A 17,124-nucleotide genomic window follows, 5' to 3' on the forward strand; every position below is an offset into this window, starting at 1 on the left:
TTGATCAGTCTAATTGAAGAATATTACCTAATTAAAATTGAGTACTCGGAACAACAATCTAAAGCGACCATTCATATATGCTTATATCATTGAAGTGACTCTGGCCACCGAGAGAGCTACTGAGCCTTTCATTTTGCTTGCACAACTGCTTCTGAACAGTTCTGATGAGCCAAATCAAGGAGTTAATTTGCTGAAATCTATTCTGACTAAAACCAATCAGATCTAGCTTGATCATCTTGTCAGTCTACCTCATTACTATCTGAAGATGAAAACTAATACAGCAGAAAAGAAAGCCACTCACATTCCAACTATATATCTATAAAATATTAGATGTAAATATAAATTATACAGCAACATTAGGATGATCAGAATTGCAACTAGTACTTTAGAATACAAAACCAAACTATGATATGTAACAACAGAAAGCCAATTAAAATGAAACCACATCCCTCTGAAAGTGATGTCTCAAAAACAAAATGTCAGTGTATTCACTATGTACTAAGTACACGTATTGGCAACCACGCTCATGGCAGAGGGGGGTTGGAACTAGATAATCCTTAAGGACCACTCCAACTTAAGCCAATCTATGATTTACATACTTAGAAGACAATGAACAGAAATTGACAAAGGACATTACAAGACACAGTGGTTAGATACAGATAAGTGACACAGAAATGTAAGCAAGATTATGAGATGGATATGAGTACGTACTGTACAGGCAAAACAAATAGCTTTATAAAGTATCATATTAATAAGCAAAAGAGCATGTCAGTAACTTTATAGTATTAATGCCAAATGAGAAGTAAGACAAGAGATGAAATAAGACTGATGAAACTGGTAGAAGAGGAAAGAAATCTCATACACACAGTAGCAAGAATCAAACATACACACTTAAAAAATAATAATAATAAAGAAAGAGGGGAAAAAAAGAAAAAGAATACATACATACATGCTATTCAGGTACCAAAAACTACAGAGAGCAAATGACTGTTACTCTCTCCAAACTGGATGTCAGTGCATCAATTTTCGGACTACACTGTTCAGGCTTCAGAAACAGAAATCTAGAGGGAGTGTTGAGGCTTCACTGTTGTGTAGAGACACAACAGTTCTGAATATAAGCAGGCCAGAGAATATGAGTTTTGGGGTGGCATAGAGGGTGGAGGTGGGTTCTGGGGGGAAAGAAGGCTAGAAAATGAGAAGAAAGTGACTGGTTTTTATTTAGAATGGAAGATTGAAAAATTACAAAACGAGTGCTCCTTTTGGATTTGTAAAGAAATTTATTACTAAACGTCATCTTTGCTGTATCATAGAAAGGCTTTACTCAGTATTACTCACCTCCATTGTGCTAAATATGTACAAGCAACACTACTTTAAAGATACCACCCCTCAGTAAATTAAAATTCTCTAACTAGAAGATTAAAGTTATGTATATAAGTGACAATATAAAAAACAGTGTTAACAAAATGTTAAGCATTTCAATACTACTTGTAGATACTGAAGGTAAGATATATACTTTCTATTACTGCTCTTGCTTTTTATTTTTTTTATTTTTTAAATGAAGGGACAACCTGAAGGAAGTCAAATAATGCATCTGCTTGAGAAAATGAGGCATGAAAAGTCCAAGCTGACATTGCTTTCCAACAGGAACAGACAGGGATACTGTGTTATAATAGATAAAAATATCAGACAAGCCAAAAATATATACCTTTTTGCATTACATAAAGGATACCATTTGTATTACAAGCAACTTTTCACCTCTGCTTATATCCTACTTGGGGCAAGGAAAGCAACATAGAGCAAAAGCTTCCCCTGGATTACTGTATTAACATACCTGGAGAATCACAGCAAGTGATTGCTTTACAGAAAGCTTAACAAGCAGAGATGAAGCTACCTTTCAGCAAAGAGATCTATGCAGAGGAAAAAATGAACATTTCAGCAGAAGGAAATGAATATTACATCCCCAGAACAGCTGTTCATGTAGAGAGGACGCAGATGAAGATACCAAGAGAAGTTCAAGGCCAAGCTCAAAAGCAATTAGTAACATGAAAGATATGATCTAGAACCTTTCACCCTTTAACCAGGCACTGATCCAGTAATGACACACTGCTTGAAACATGATTTTTAATTGAGAGAAGAGCAAAAAAAGAACAAAGAAATTTGCTGCTACAGGGATGGGAGCTGATAAGGGGAGCGAGAGGAAGCCAGTCCTACTGATTGCTGTGAGGTACAAAATGAAATTGATGTGATTTTCTGCAATGACATGCACCACATGCAAACAGTTTTCTATGATTTCCCTAGAGTCAACAGATTGCTTTCAGATTATTTTGATTACAGGAACTATTTGCAATACTAAAAAATTTAAATCCAGTATTTAATAAAGTTTAGCATTAAAAGAAACTCACTACCAAGAGTAATACCAGCAGACAAAAAAGTTTACCTAAAAATAATGCCACACAGACCAGATGGGGAAAACTAAGGCATCAGGATTATGTACTCTAAACACTGAGGGCAGTAATAGACCAGAAGAACACTTAAAACAGCAGAATAAACAGAGAGGGAGCTGCAGCTGGTTCTCCAATTACTATGTATTGTGCAAAAACAAATACTCAAATCAAAATCCCTCAGAGATGACACACACTTGCTGAAAGAGATCTATATTTTAGAATATCAGCATTTAAGTTGTCCAGTAACTGCAAATAAAATTCTTTAAAGAACATGAAGAGGGAGGTGCAATGAAAAGCCACAGGGAAGCATTAATAGAGCATCTTCCACAGTATTGCATAAGGACTACAAAATGAATCTCTCAAGTTTTCAGAAAGCCCAGATGTACTCATGCATCCTTTATCAGCTTGTGTAACCACTCATGCCCCAGAGTGAATATGAAGGCATTTAGTAATTGATATTACTAATGTTAACACTCAAGGTTCTTGCAAAACCAACTGCTAAAGAGAAGATGAAGTACAACTCAGTGTTGCTGAGGGCCATATTAAAAAAACAAATGTTGGTACACCTACACAGGCATCCTAGGCTCTGCAACTTTAAAAAACACAACTCCAGTACCTACTTTACCTTGCTTAGACATTCAGTATAGCAGAAAGTAAACGATAACTACTACTACAAGGCAGAAAAGGAGAGTGAAGAATAAAAGCACTAAAAAAGCCAAATGTAAGCATAAAGGTAAGCAATGTTTCACGGTAAGGCTGTAGGAAATACCTGAGCAGGTAAAGAGCCCTTTCAATGTCATTGAGTTCTTCATCAACTGTCAATCGTTCTATTTCTTCTGGTGTCTATCAAGTGTGAAATAGAGATTATGAGTTCACATTGCCTTCCCATTGCCTCATTTTAATCCTCTTTTACCAATCCCCTCCCCCCCACACCGAGGGACGCACCGGGAGTGATCTGAATGCTATCCTTGAGCTCAAATTCAGTCTCATCAATCTTCCATTGGGAAAGAGGGGTTGGAATTGAAGCACAGCCCCACGTCAGACACTACTGCTATTCATCACTTAAAAGAGAGTATAAACAAGTCACAAGTACATTAATCTAAAAGCTAAAGTAAGTCTGAGGTTTATTGGTTGGTTGGTTTTAGAGTGGTTTGGGTTGGTTTTTTTGTTGTTTGTTTTTTTTGGGGGGGGGACGGGACGGTTTTTGTGTTTTGTTTGTTGGTTTTGTTTTTTTTTTTTCCCAGCATAGCAATTATGATGAAAATATTAGAAACGTAGAGTTCAAGGTGTTATATTCCAAATCTTTGATACCCAGGCGCTGTGAAACAGCCGGCCTATCCGGACAGCTGCCCACATGCACAACCAACAACAATTTCACGCGGGCTGCAAAGCATCCTTCTATTTCCGAGCACATACCTTCAGACTCCTGCGCACCGGCCGCTCTATAATAGTTAGTTCCTGCAGGTCTTCTATGTACCCGAACAGATTGCTCTGCCCAAAATCCATGTCTCTGGAGCAGAGTACGGGCGCATGGACGCGCCGCAGCCCCTGGCAGCCGCCGCTCCGCCCGCGGCTCACATCGCGCTGCCGGCACCGCGCAACGCCCCCTCCGCTCCTTCTGCCGCCGGGAACCCGGCACACTGCGGCACGGCCCCGCCGAGCTCCCGCCGCCAAACTTTGCGCGGCCGCCGCTTCCCCGGCCGGGCAGGGAGCGGGTTGCGCCCCTCCCGGTACCCCGCGGTAGGGGCGTTAGGAGCTAACTTTCCCCTCCTCGCTGCTCAGTACCGGGCTGCCGGTCTCACTAGCGGGGCACGGAGCGGAGCAGCATCGCCGCGCAGCCCGGGTGCCGCCCCCCCCGCCCCGGGGGGAGGGACGGTCGCTGTGGCGCAGTGACGCTCCCCCGCCTCCGTCCCGCTCCGGCGGCGCAGAGCGGGGGCGAGAGCTGCGGGCTCGGCCGGGACAGCCCCGCACGCCGGCAGCCTCCGCAGCGGGGCCGCCCCAGCACCGAGAGCCGGTCGCCGGGGCAACAGCTCCGAGAGCGGCGAGATCCGAAAGCGTGGGCCCTTCATCCCGCGTTCCCTCCTGAGTGGCCGCGCAGACCTCTCCGTAGACGGCTACCCGCCTCCCCGGGTGGTTCTCATCCACCCGCTGCCGCTCCAGGCTGCTCCTCCCCGCCCGGCCCGGCGCTTCGTGGCACCTCAGCCATACCTTAGCCCCGCTCCCCAAACTATTTCAAAGCAAACTGACATAAAACGAAGCTGGAAACGTTGCGAATTCGGTAAAAAGCCCAAAGCAGGCTCCTCGGCCGATTAATGCTTTCAAACTCATTAATAAATATCTGACAAATTTGGCAGTGATTTGCAGTCCTCCAATGAGAACATCACTCCCACTTTTCCTAACCTCGTGTTCTTCCTCCTTACGGCCCTTTCCCTCTCCTCTGACACAGGGACTCTTTATGAGGCACCTGGTAGCACCTTGGCAGCTGCAGGATCTATTCTGCCTCATAGAGTACACTGGAGGAACGAGGAAAGTATTTTAAAAATGACTTTTTCATTTCTACCCTTAAGGATGGACAAATAACACCAAAAACGCTCTCTTCCTGGAGAATTCAGCCTTTGGGAGGGGATACGACAGGAATCCACAACAGTTCTCAGCGTTCAAGCAGCCAGGGAGTTCTCTGGGCTTCAAGACAGCAGCAATTATCACAAGCAAAACAACAACTAGAGTAAATAAACAAATCAACACAGCTGTAAATATAAGTTTATTTGTGAGCTCAGCAACATTTCACCACGACTTTGATACGTGCGTATAACTGAGAAGTTTGGTTGGTAAAGATAATTCCAGAGACTGGTAATGCTATACAACCCATTCCTGAGAATTTGATTGACTTTTATTTAATGATTGGCATCCCAACTTATATTTAGGAAATATATATATAGTGTGTGTGCTATTTTTCTGTGTACTGTATATGCCAAACCCTGTGCTCATGAAAATCACTGGAATGGTAAGAAAATAATAAGAGTAACAAAACAGAAAACTAAAAAAAAAAAAAATCTCATTTTTTTCAAAATAGTAACACCAAAACTGCCAGTAGAAAAGAATAAAATGAAAAAAATAAAACCCCCACACTGATCTGAAGTACAAGTAAATAATTAATAACGTTCATTATGTAATAGGAAGCCCAAACAGTTCATGGTGTCAGGAATGGCAACAAAGAAAATGAAACAGTTTTAAAAATCTCCTTTACATAATGATGTCAATAGGGAAAGTGACCAAACAGGAAATTAAATAGTTAAAAGTGAATTTATCTGAAAGCAGTCAACTAACTAGCTCCAGGAGAAGGAAAGTATTTTTTTTTATTTTTTTTTAAGAAGAGCTTTATGAAATGTTTTCAAATTCAGAGATATCCAGCTTCTTCAAATTTCAATCAAGGAATCCCTTTCATAAGCTCTTTCACAACCCATTTCTGGTTATTTCACCTTGCAAATAGCTCTCATGAATCTTCAAGGTCTTATGAGACCAAAGAAGTTTCCTTTTGTGTTCTTGAAATTAGAAACTTATTGCAGTCTTCAAGTAAGATGTTGGGAAAGTCAGTCTTAAAGAATGAAGTATGTTAAGATTTACAACTAGGATGTTTTTTCATATTATGTTTTATATTAATTTTACAAGCCACAAAATAACTGACATATATATGTATGCAAACAACTCCCTTAATGCCTTTAAAAATCAGTGCTTATAATTCAGTCCAGGCAATGCTGTGCAGGCATGACTCCACTAAATTTTAACATCAGTAGGTACATGAAATATTTTTGTAGTAGAATTTTATAACACCTTAAAAATGCAAAAAGCAGAAGAAAACTAAAATAAGTTTTTTTATATAATTAAATACTAGGCCAGAAGGAACATCTCAGGAGGAATTAACTTGCCTGAATTCAGCATAAACTTATTCCCTTTTGACGCACACATCTGCCAGATAGAAAGAAAAAAAACCACTTGCACATTTTGTTCCAAAACCACCTATATATAAGTTAATCCCCCCAGTAGTAAACCTGCAGGCATATTCTTCCCAAACGCCCTGTCATTTTCGTCTGTGATAAAAGTCACATGACTTCCCTTACACTGTTGCTGCTTTCAGCACTTCACTTTTCCACTACTCTCTTCTTGCAAATAAAGCTCCACTTTCAGCTTCATTCTCAACGTTGTCATAGCTATTATAATGGTATGAAGAGCTATTTCATAGTGCTTTTGTGAAATCCAGAATGAACTGGAGCCCTCATTTTAGCACAGGAGCTGTGTAAGCTTGTAAGTCAAAACAGGGCTGATTTTAAATAATCTTTCATTGATGGAGAAAATTGCAGAGCACCTGGGAAAATGACATGCATACCTAGTGGAAGGAGAAAAATACTGTTATTCATGAGTTCTAAAGAAGTAAACTATAATGCAGTACCAATCACAAATGAAGAAATACAAGATGGAGAGGAGGGTTTTGCTATCGGTACACACGGCCCATGGACTCTAGGTGAGAGGATTGGCCATGTTGCATAGATGCATAGTTCTCCTTCACTGCCCAGCATCAGGTGCCTACTTCCTAGAAATTGCTTTGAAAAGGCTGCCATTCTTTGCTTTACTGTTACACCTCCCCAAGAATTAACCTGTAAACTGAATTATTCACAGAAAAAAAAATGAAAATTCAGGAAGTCTCACCATGCTTGAGTCAGCTGGAATATAAAGTAACTACTATGGAGGATGCAGAAGGATATCCAGTAAATGCTTTCAGACAGTGTAAGCATTTCAGATTAAAAGACAATTTTTTTATGCAATGGCATAACCAGTAAAGGAGGAAAAAAAAATAATCAGTAGAATACACGTGGACTAATAAAGAAAAAAAAAAAAACACAACATTTTGGGTCAAAGTAAAATTAACAGTCTTTCCCTGTAGCGGATTTTTTGGCTTGATGTTTCGGGATTATTTCTTCATATATTTTTAATTTAGGCTATGCTTTTAGCTGAATACTTCCTCCTGAAATGAAGAGTTCCCTTAAAGGTCAAAATTAAATTAAATGTTTCTTTCTGTTATTTCCTCTTTTTTTTCCTAGTAGTTTAACATTCCAGAAAATATCAATGCCCTTTCATACAGTACACTATATAGATTACCTGCAGTTCCACTCAGGACTCAGCACCTAAATTGAGCATGCAAAAGTTTGACTTGGTCTGTACACCAGTAACAAGAGACAGCCAGAGCTGCATCAGCTGTAGCTCACCATTCCCAAACAAGCAACCTCTGACTGAAATGTTTTAGTTTTTTTTCATTGGTTTATTTTCATAATTCACCAAACCCTCCAAAAATCCAGCTTTAATGTTTAATCTACTGCCTTAGCCTCACAAAGTAAGGTTTCTAATTCCATTTTTACTCCAGGTAAGAATGTGTGCACAAACAGCTGTTCATCAGAAGACCTCCAAGTCAAGGCAAACCTGTAAGAATATTTATCTAGAAGAGCCACACAAAAATCCGTGTCTACTTCAGAACAATGCTTGGAACACAGCATACAAAGCCTCAGCAGGAAAAAATATTATTTAGCATATTTTCCACTTTGTTGCTAAGAAACTGTTGCTTCATTTTCCTATTGCCATTTGCAGAAAAATCCTGATTGTTCATTTGCCACTTCGGTCAACTCATTGTAACAGCCATATAATTAAATAGGGTATAAAGGAAAATGCTGGAAAGTACTCATTGTGTTGTCATAACCTGTAAAGTGGCCTCTCCTATTCTCTACTATAATATAGTGCCCTCCAATAAAATAAAATGTATGTACACAGAAAAGTTCTTTAAACTTGTTTTTATGTAATGTTTAATATTTGTAACATTACAAGCTGCGTTATCTCTTTCCTTAAGAACTAGTAATGTTCTCTTCCTACAGTCTCTCATCTGCTAGCCACTGTCCAAAACAATGGTTAATTGCACTTGCACAAAGACAGAATAACAGCAACAACAAAAAATATATATTTCTGTTTCTTCTCATACTCTTCAGGTATTTGTAGGATTTCTGATGTGAGAGTAGGATCAATCAAGTAAATCACTTGAGTTTATTATGTTTTTATTTAACAAAAAAAAAAGAATAGGGTTTTTTGTTGTTTCATTTGCTCAGGTTTACTAATGATTCATACACATAAGGCAGAACTAATTTACATTTAGAAGTAGATATTATAATGGTAAAAATCTCAGTGATATCAGCATCTCGTTAGAGTGTTGTAGACAAAATTCTATCAGGAATTTTCTCAGCCCTTTTCAATGAGCAGGGAATTGGAAAACATCTTCAGAAGTATGAGTAACACCTCTGGAGTACATCTTAATGTGGCTCAAATGATACTGGGCATGGTACAGGGGCTGCAGCTCAGAGTAGTCCCAACGCTTCCCCATAGGCAGGAAGGACGTATGTGCCCCAGTTCAGGAGGTTAAGGAGTCTGCTAGTGTGGACACGGAGAAGCCACACCAGTTACCATACCTCAGAGCCAGATGGGCACAGTTACATTCCTAACAAAGAGAGCCAGTGAGTCTAGCTCCTTGCTATGACAACCACGAACGAAGATCTGCCACGAATATGTCAAACCTTATATTAAAACTAACAACTTTTTGTCTTTGAGTAATCTTTACTCACTGGTTGTCATAGAAACTTCATATTTCCTGCCTAAAATTACCGTTAGCCAGTTTACTGAGTTTCTTTTAGTGCCAGTGTTGTCCTGTACTTTCATTCATTCTTTCTTTCTTGGAACTTAAAGACCATAGTCTTTCTTCCTTAAGTCCTAGGTTAAACTGAGCATTTAGCCTTCACCTCCAGAAAAGTCTCTTCATTCACCTCATCACCCTAACAGCCCTCTCTGCATCTGCTGCAGTGTTATTTCACCTCTCCAGAGTAAAAGTGACCAGAACAGTATCTAGTATGGCATAGAGGAATCTTAGAAATCATACCTTCTGTGAAAAACTGCAATTAGTTTAGCAAACATACCATACTGGCAGGTCACAGTTAATTAATACTGGCAGTCAGTTAATACACAAGGTCACTCTTGTCTGCAGTCATCTAAAGCTAATTAACTCCTGCCTTAATAGTCTAAATTCTGAGTATTAGCCTTATCTGAATGGTACTGCACTTTGCAGGTGTAAAACCATCCCATTATTCTGGACCTCAAAGTCCTTTCAGTCTAGCAAACATCTTAATTCCCTTCTCCTTTAGTAACACTGTGTCATTGGCAGATTTAATATTGTATCACAGTTATTAAGATTGGCCCCCAAGATTTAAACTCCTTGAGTGAGCTCCCTACATCTGATAGATTAATCTATCAATATACACACCAGTGTACTCCCTCAAGTGAAATACACCTTTCATTCCCTCTTTAGCTTATTCTTTCCAACTCAAAATTCTTATCTATTCCTTGTTAACTATTTTTCATATAAAATGATATTTTGATGGTGTCCAAATATACCAGATGAACTATATTTTTCTGTCCAGAAAACCATCTATCCTATCTCTCCTTCCCTCTCCAAAAAGTAAAGAGGTCAAGTAAAACAACCCAATTTCACATTTCCACTTTGTTAAGCAATACAGAATTTCATTTCATTCCTTATTTTTATTTCTTCCTTTATTATTCTTTCCTTCAAAATACATTCTCAAGTACCTACTGCATCTGACTGTACTTGCAATGATTGCAAATGTTTCCCTCCTCTTAAATGAAGGTTCCTCTGCTATTCTTCAGTCACACAGAAAAATCTTCACCTTGATATCTGCACTTGAAAAAGTCTTTGCTATTGTAACTGCTGTTAATTGTGCCAATGCTCTTAAAACTCACGCCTGGAGATTATCGTGTCCTGTTTTTGTGAGTCTGTCAGCTGAAGAAAAAGCACTATGTCTTTGGTAAAGCATATTCTATACCAAGATACTTCAGGTAAGTAAGCAAATCAGCTGCAAAGTTAAAAGCATGGAGAGAGAGAGAGAGAGAGGGGAAAATAAAAGCAAGCAAGAAAAAAAAAATTTAAAACAGCAGTGCAGGCAAAGGAGTATAAGCTTTAAAATAAATGGGAGAGACATAGGAAAAAGCTTTCAGAATACTGTAGAAGACAGAAAGAAGATTACAACCTAAAATTCTTCCACAGTTCACAACCTATCTCTCAGAGATATTATTTTTATGGTGTTATTTCTTAATGAATCTTATCAGTCCTAGAATGATATTCCAGAACTTTTAAATATGGAAACAAAGGCCTTGAGTGCAAGAGAAACAAGATTTTACCTTCCTGCACCAGGACCAGTATAAGACCTCATCTGGCATTCCAGAAAAGACAAAAGAGCCAGTTCTACAGCCTGCAAATCATAAGAGACTCCAAGTACCCCACAGGCCAGAGGCTACACGTCTGTCATACAAAACGTGCCATGAGGTCAGTATCAATATAAATCATGATATGGTAACAATCTTTTGTTAGCTGTAGTGGCTAATAAGATGCTGATCTGCTTAACTACTTTCTGCAGGAGAAAAATCAAAAATACACTCAAGCATTACAGATTTGACTACTAACTGAAAACCTACATCAGTTGCTCACATGCAGATTCAGCTGTACCTAGCCCTGAATTTGGTTACCATATCAATAATCCCAGAACTCAAGGTACTAGTCAAAAACATCTCTGGTTTGACCTACCCTAAGAGAAGCCTCGTATATTTTATAAAACATCAAAATATTGATTCACAAAACGTGTGATATCTAATACATTACATTGCATTGTGAAGAACAATCCACGAACTCTAGGCTACTAATCTACAAAACTGTAAGCTGACAGTTGGGATAGATAGGATGATCTGTGAAAGTTTTGTAATAAAGACATCAAGCCTCTCTCTTGAACCCTCAGACATAATTAGCTTCAATCATTTGGATATTATTGATAAAATAATCAAACATGTATGCACTGATATGAGTCTTACAAACACACAAGGTACATGTTTCATAACTAACACTAGTACTAGCTATTATCTTCAATTAACAGTTTCCTGGTATTTATGTAACTGTTGATTTAAATAAGCCTTAGATTGAAAAGCAGGTCTTCAGAAGCTCTGTTTGCCATTGGCATTTTAACCAACAGTTTACTCAGCACTTTGGGTAACAGAGTTGTATTTACCAACTGTGTAACAGCTAACTTTCCTGTAGGATACAAATGTGCCTCCTGTAGAGAAAGTCTTGTTGCTAAATACCAGAGCTGTGTCACTCTGAGGTTATAAAGTCCCAGGAAGATTCATGTTACTGTAAAACTAGGCAAACATTTAGTTTCCCAGTTATACCTTCTCAAAACAACTCAGAAGCCTCTTATACAACAAGCTGATACCATGGTAGTAAGGAGAGTTATTATTTCTTACATAGACAGACCATTCTGAACCATGGTCATTATAAATATAAAATAGTAATGTGCCTTACTTCAAATTAAGATTTAGGGACTGTAATTCTGTCCCTCTATCTACAAATAGCACACAGAAGTCAACTGCACCAACAGATTTTTGAGGAAAAAAACCTCAAAAACTCATACACTCAGTAAAGCTATGCCCATAATTGAATTAATAAGCATAATTCAGAGATTGCCAAGTCATTATTCTTCTAAATCTTTCTTTCAGTACAGAGCTATGAACTCAAACTATTTAAGGCCAGATAAATTACCAAGTATTCTAATGTCCACATTTTATCTAACTCTTTATTGAGAAGTCAACCACATCTAAATTTGAGAATAATCAGTTTCTTTAGATTCTTCAAATTTTCTTTTCCTAATATCCAGTAAAATAAAGAGAAATAAAGTGGGAAAATTCTAAACTAGCAAAAATGTCAGTGATAAATCTGATCTTACACTATTTGGACAGAAAGATAGTTTTAGTGAAGAAATGCTCAATATAAAACTGCTGAAACCTCATTAATGTTGGCTGGGTTTGCAGGTTTAACCATGTCAAATCACACTTCCTGGACTTGAGGATTCTCACTGGTTTCAACTCATTTCCAACATGAAGAGGCATCATCAAATTTCTATTGCTCTTAGGAGTGTATAAATTGGAAGCAACACCTCATGTCACACACTAGCATATCTGCGTTAATGAGGGCTACCTGGAACTGAAACTGTCCTTTAAATGACTTAATGTTCTTATTTCAGTCCTTGGCATTAACAAACTAGAAAAAAACCTCCAATTTTCCCATCTTCTCACAGAACTGAGAAGCACTGGCAGATACCACAGAGAAGAAATAATTGTAATTGCTGCTGTAATTGCACCTAAATCGAATACCCTATTCTCTCCATCCTCAAAATGTGTGTTTTTTTCTCTCTTCCTCATGTCTCGTGTAAATAAACTAAAAAAAGCCACTCAGAGCATCTGCCAATCTTCTAGCAGAAATAAAACCTTCTATTACCATAGTGAACAATGCACAACGCCCTCACCCTACACCAAGCTTAAGCTGCAAAGAACATTTAATCGCACTTCAGAAAAGAATCACACTGTGACGTTGGCAATACGCTTTGCTTCTACAGCTGCCGTTCTCCAAATTGCATCGCTTCACCACAACACTATTCTAAGCAGGGAATAACAAAGAACGCAGTAACACAAAAGCAAAACGAGGTTTCTCCTGAACGCGCTACTGACACGCAACCTCAGCTGCTGATGTTAGAGTTGAAATTTAAGAGGCCCTTTATGCATTCTCTTTTCTATGAGACCTACTACGCACACAGCAATACAGAGATCACCTATGGGGACGCTGGTCGCGTTCTGAGAGAAAAATACTTGCAGGAAGGCAATTTTTCCTATTCCTCCTTTGCCAGGGCTGCATCAGCATGTCTAATGCATGCTTTAGGACAGCTTATGCAAACATCACAGCCCCTGGGCGGAAGCGGACCGCGAGTTAGTCCAGGCTGCCCTGCAACGGTAGCGCAGCACCAGCCCACGCGCGGCCCAGGAGCGCATGCGCACTCCGCGTCTCCTCCCGCCGTCCCCCGGGGCGCGCGGCGGGCGCGGCGCAGTGACGTCACGTAGTAATGGCGGCGCCCATGGCCAGCGCGTGCTGCGGGTGGGGACGTTAACGGCAGCTGAGCAGGCCTCGGTCGCGACCCGACTGCGGCGAGTAGGACCTCGGAGCCTCCTGCGGGTGTTGTGCGTTGACCTCGGCGGGGCTGGAGAGCCTGGAGGCGTGCGCGAGTTGGTAGCGGTGCGTCCCGGTGGGTTTCCCGATAGAGCTATGCCTCTTCCCCGGGCCTCGACAGCGCTCCGCTGAGCTCTGCCTGCCCGTCCGCCAGGCGGTTCATTTCCATGCAGGTGTAACGTGAAACGGGATTTAAGATGCTCAGTACTTGTGGCGCGTCACGTAGCTCTCGTGGGGTGCACGCTGCGGTTGTTCTTAATTCCTAAGAGCTTCAGCAAGCGCAAGTGTGCAGTCCTGCGCCTGAGGAGGAGGAATAACCGCATGCAATAACCGCAGTACAGGTTAGGGGACCACCTGCTGTAGCGTAGCTCCCCATAGAAGGATCTAGGCGTCCTGGTGGGCAGCAGTATGACCATGAGCCAGCAGTGTACCCTTGTGGCCAAGAAGGACAATGGCATCCTAAGGGATATTAGAAAGAGCACAGCCGGCAGCTATAGAGAAGTTACCAGGTGTAGTGGAAGCCCTTTCCCCAGAGACATCCAAGGCCAGGCTGGGTGGGGCTCTGAATAACCTGGTCTAGCTGTGGATGTTCCTGTTGCATTGCAGGGTAGTTGGACTAGATGAGCTTTAAAGGTCTGTTCCAACTCCATGGACACTGTTTCTCCATGATTTTATGCTCCCCTTCTCCTCTGCCCTGGTGAGGCTACATCTGAAGAAGCATCCAGTTCTGGGCTCACCAGATCAAAAATGACAGGGACCTCTTAGAGTCCAGGAGAAGGCTATAAAGATGATGAATGGCTCAGAGCTCAGCAACCTGGGGCTGTTTAACCTTTAGAAGAGCAGACAGAGAGGATCTCCTCACTGTTTATAAATACCTATAGTGCAGGAGTCAGATGGATGGGGCCATATATTTGAGTAAGTATTAAAAGTACAGGATGAAAAGGAAGGCATTCAGTACTAATGGAGTTGAAACAGGAACCAGTTGTATAGGCTTTTTTTTGTAGTTAAAGGCTTTCCATAGTCATACATAAAAAAGGAAAATAATTATGCTTTGTATTTCCACTTTTTTGAGCATTCTCATTGTAATCCTCATTCTTTTGATCTGATGCCCTGTTTTGTTTTTATTCCTGCCCAGTCTCTTTCAAGGTAAAAATGAAGTTCAGAAGAAGAGGGAGATTTACATCTTCTGCTAAACTGAGGCGAAAGGGTATTGAAGTGTTGGGAAAATGGAAAACTGTGGAAATTGACCCAAATGTATTTGTTGATGAGCAGTTTAAAGATGTAGTGTGTTTGGAGGAGCTTACAGAGTACAAGCTAGTAAGTTCTGACAAAGTGGGGAAAGGAAACAAGCAAAAGAGAAAATCTGAGGATCTTTCAGAAGAAGGGAGTGAAGAGGAGGAAGAAGCTGTCATTCCTCCCAGAAAGAAAAAGAAGCGCAAAGATTTGAGAACCAGGGCAGATAAAAGTGTTGATACCACTGCAACAGAAGTTGACGTGCCAGTTGATGAGGAGAAAAGATGTGAAGAAGTAACCAAAGAGGCAAATCATGAGGACCAGCATATGGCTGAGAGCACATCCAGCACAAAAAATGCTGCAAAGAAAAAGAAAGAGAAGGCAGTTAAAAAGACTTCTCAAGTTCACGATGCTTCTCCACCAGCAACTACTTCTAAAAAAGTAAAAAATTGGACAACAGAAGTTTTGTCTACATCAGCTGATCACAAAGCTGATGTGTCTGCATGGAAAGACCTATTTGTGCCTCAGCCAGTGTTGAAGGCCTTGAGTTCCCTGGGGTTTAGTGCGCCAACTCCTATTCAGGCATTAACTTTGCCTTCTGCCATCCGGGATAACATGGATATTCTTGGTGCTGCAGAAACAGGTATGAATCTGTTAACCTGGTAGTACATGCAGTGAAGTTTCTGTTTCTCCTCTTCAAATGGAACTTGTTAATTATTTTTGTATGCAAGCTTAGGGCTTGTAGATTCTGCTTGTCCAATGAATTAGTGATGGTTCACTGTAAAAACAACATTATGTGCTTGTCATTTACAAAGTTTTGATATTACACTCTCTAGATTGTGCAAAGCTTTGGCAACCCAATGAGTTTTTATGCTTTTGACAGAAGTCTCCCTGTTATTTCTCAAATTGCCTCATAATTTAAGAGCTGCAAAGTGATACACTACAAAGGGCAGAATTAAGCAAACAAGCAGGTTCATGCTTTAACAACCTAATTTTATGAATGTCCCTGTGTCAAGGCAAGGGAAGTAACCAGGCTTCTCTGAATGTGATTCAGTGCTGTCTCGAAGCAGCAAATAGGAAAGACTATTTGCAGAAAGTTAGACATTGTGAATATGGTCAGTGATATCATAGCATTATTGGAGCAAAACATGCTCACCAGTTGCCTTGTCTTTGGACTTGGGTTGTAAACGTTACCAGCTTATGATTCCCTTGGCAGATGTTTGAAGTATTACATTGTTCCATCAACTGTAGAGGTACTAGGTACTATCTCACATCCAGGTTGTGAACATCTTGTGTCTTTCATCTTTGAGCATCTGTTTAACTTAATACTGTGAAGTCTCTGAGCTGCCAACTTCCTTGCTGCTCACACCTTAATTTTGTTGTCTTTTATATTGCAACGTGTTTTCCCCCATAAAAACTAAAAATAGAAAGCACAAATGCAAGATGTACTGATTTAAAGGTTTCTTTCACATTCATCTCATGTATTCCAGTTGCCTTATCTGACTGCTTGTCTTGTAAAGCCATTTACTACTCTTAAGCATAGAGGTATAGTTACTAATTTAATACAGTATGCAGTCATTTGCATTTTTATTTTAATTAGAAGCCAAGCTGGTCTTATTAGGTTTTAATAAGGTTAGAAAGCTCCACAGGGAACATTTTTGAAAATTGAAATGAAAAATTAAATGCTGTTTTTGTGTTGCAGAAAAGGTGCTGTTTTGGCAGTGCAGGAAAATAAATCCCTTTTGTCTCTAGCTGCAGAACAGAAAGCAGTTGGTGATCAGCTCTGCTCTTACTTTCTTAATGGTGCATAACCCTGAGCTAGTTTGCTCATTTATTTTGCTCTTTTATTGGAGCAAGTCTGGATCCCTCCTGAGAGCCTCATGGGTCATCAGTGTTCTTGCAGAAACTTGAGAGAAGATGTGAGCAATTGTCAGAGGGTCACAGGTGGGGGAAACTGAAACACTCCCTTTCTACATCCAGCAGGTTCCCTCAGCATTGGGCCTGAGGGAGGACACTGACTGATGAAAAAACTATTCTCCACTTTTTGTTAGCACCATAGGAGGTGTTAGCAAGATGTTGAGACGGTGGTGGATCCCCGTGGGGATCAGACACAGAAAATATCAAGGTTTTTCTTTTTTTGAAGTGAAGCTAAGTAGTTCTGTTCATTAACATCTATTTATGGTAAAGAATTAGTGAAGATTTTGAGTTAAGAAACCAAGTTTTCTCACTAAAATCTTAATATCTAAAATCATGAAAAAAAGACATGCATTAGCTTATGCTCTTAGATCTGGGGGCACAAAG

At 40.1% G+C, this 17,124-nt stretch overlaps 2 protein-coding genes across 7 annotated transcripts in view; one reads left to right on the forward strand and one right to left on the reverse strand.

Annotated features, from left to right (window-relative positions):
• PPP4R4 (protein phosphatase 4 regulatory subunit 4) overlaps positions 1-4,084 on the reverse strand; it is a 58,331-nt gene extending 54,247 nt beyond the window's left edge. For 3 of the 5 annotated variants that reach the window (XM_065750753.1, XM_065750775.1, XM_065750763.1), the window contains exons 1-2: positions 3,861-4,084; positions 3,214-3,287 (exon numbers count right to left, since the gene is read on the reverse strand). In XM_065750753.1, the coding sequence (XP_065606825.1) occupies positions 3,214-3,287; positions 3,861-3,950 (164 nt within the window). In that variant the 5' untranslated portion in view covers positions 3,951-4,084. The remainder of the gene's footprint in view (positions 1-3,213; positions 3,288-3,860) is intronic. The other 2 variants (XM_065750733.1, XM_065750743.1) reach the window with 1 other exon arrangement.
• Positions 1-17,124, forward strand: part of DDX24 (DEAD-box helicase 24) — a 191,850-nt gene that overhangs the window by 164,191 nt on the left and 10,535 nt on the right. The window contains exons 1-2 of one of the 2 annotated variants that reach the window (XM_065751034.1): positions 13,602-13,666; positions 14,737-15,466. In XM_065751034.1, the coding sequence (XP_065607106.1) occupies positions 14,743-15,466 (724 nt within the window). In that variant the 5' untranslated portion in view covers positions 13,602-13,666; positions 14,737-14,742. Of the gene's footprint in view, positions 1-13,601; positions 13,667-14,736; positions 15,467-17,124 lie in introns of those variants that run through there. The other variant, XM_065751043.1, reaches the window with a different exon arrangement.

This window comes from Cyrtonyx montezumae, unplaced genomic scaffold, assembly GCF_038088225.1.
Source record: "Cyrtonyx montezumae isolate F1298 unplaced genomic scaffold, pur_monq_1.0 scaffold_10, whole genome shotgun sequence".
NCBI lineage: Eukaryota > Metazoa > Chordata > Aves > Galliformes > Odontophoridae > Cyrtonyx > Cyrtonyx montezumae.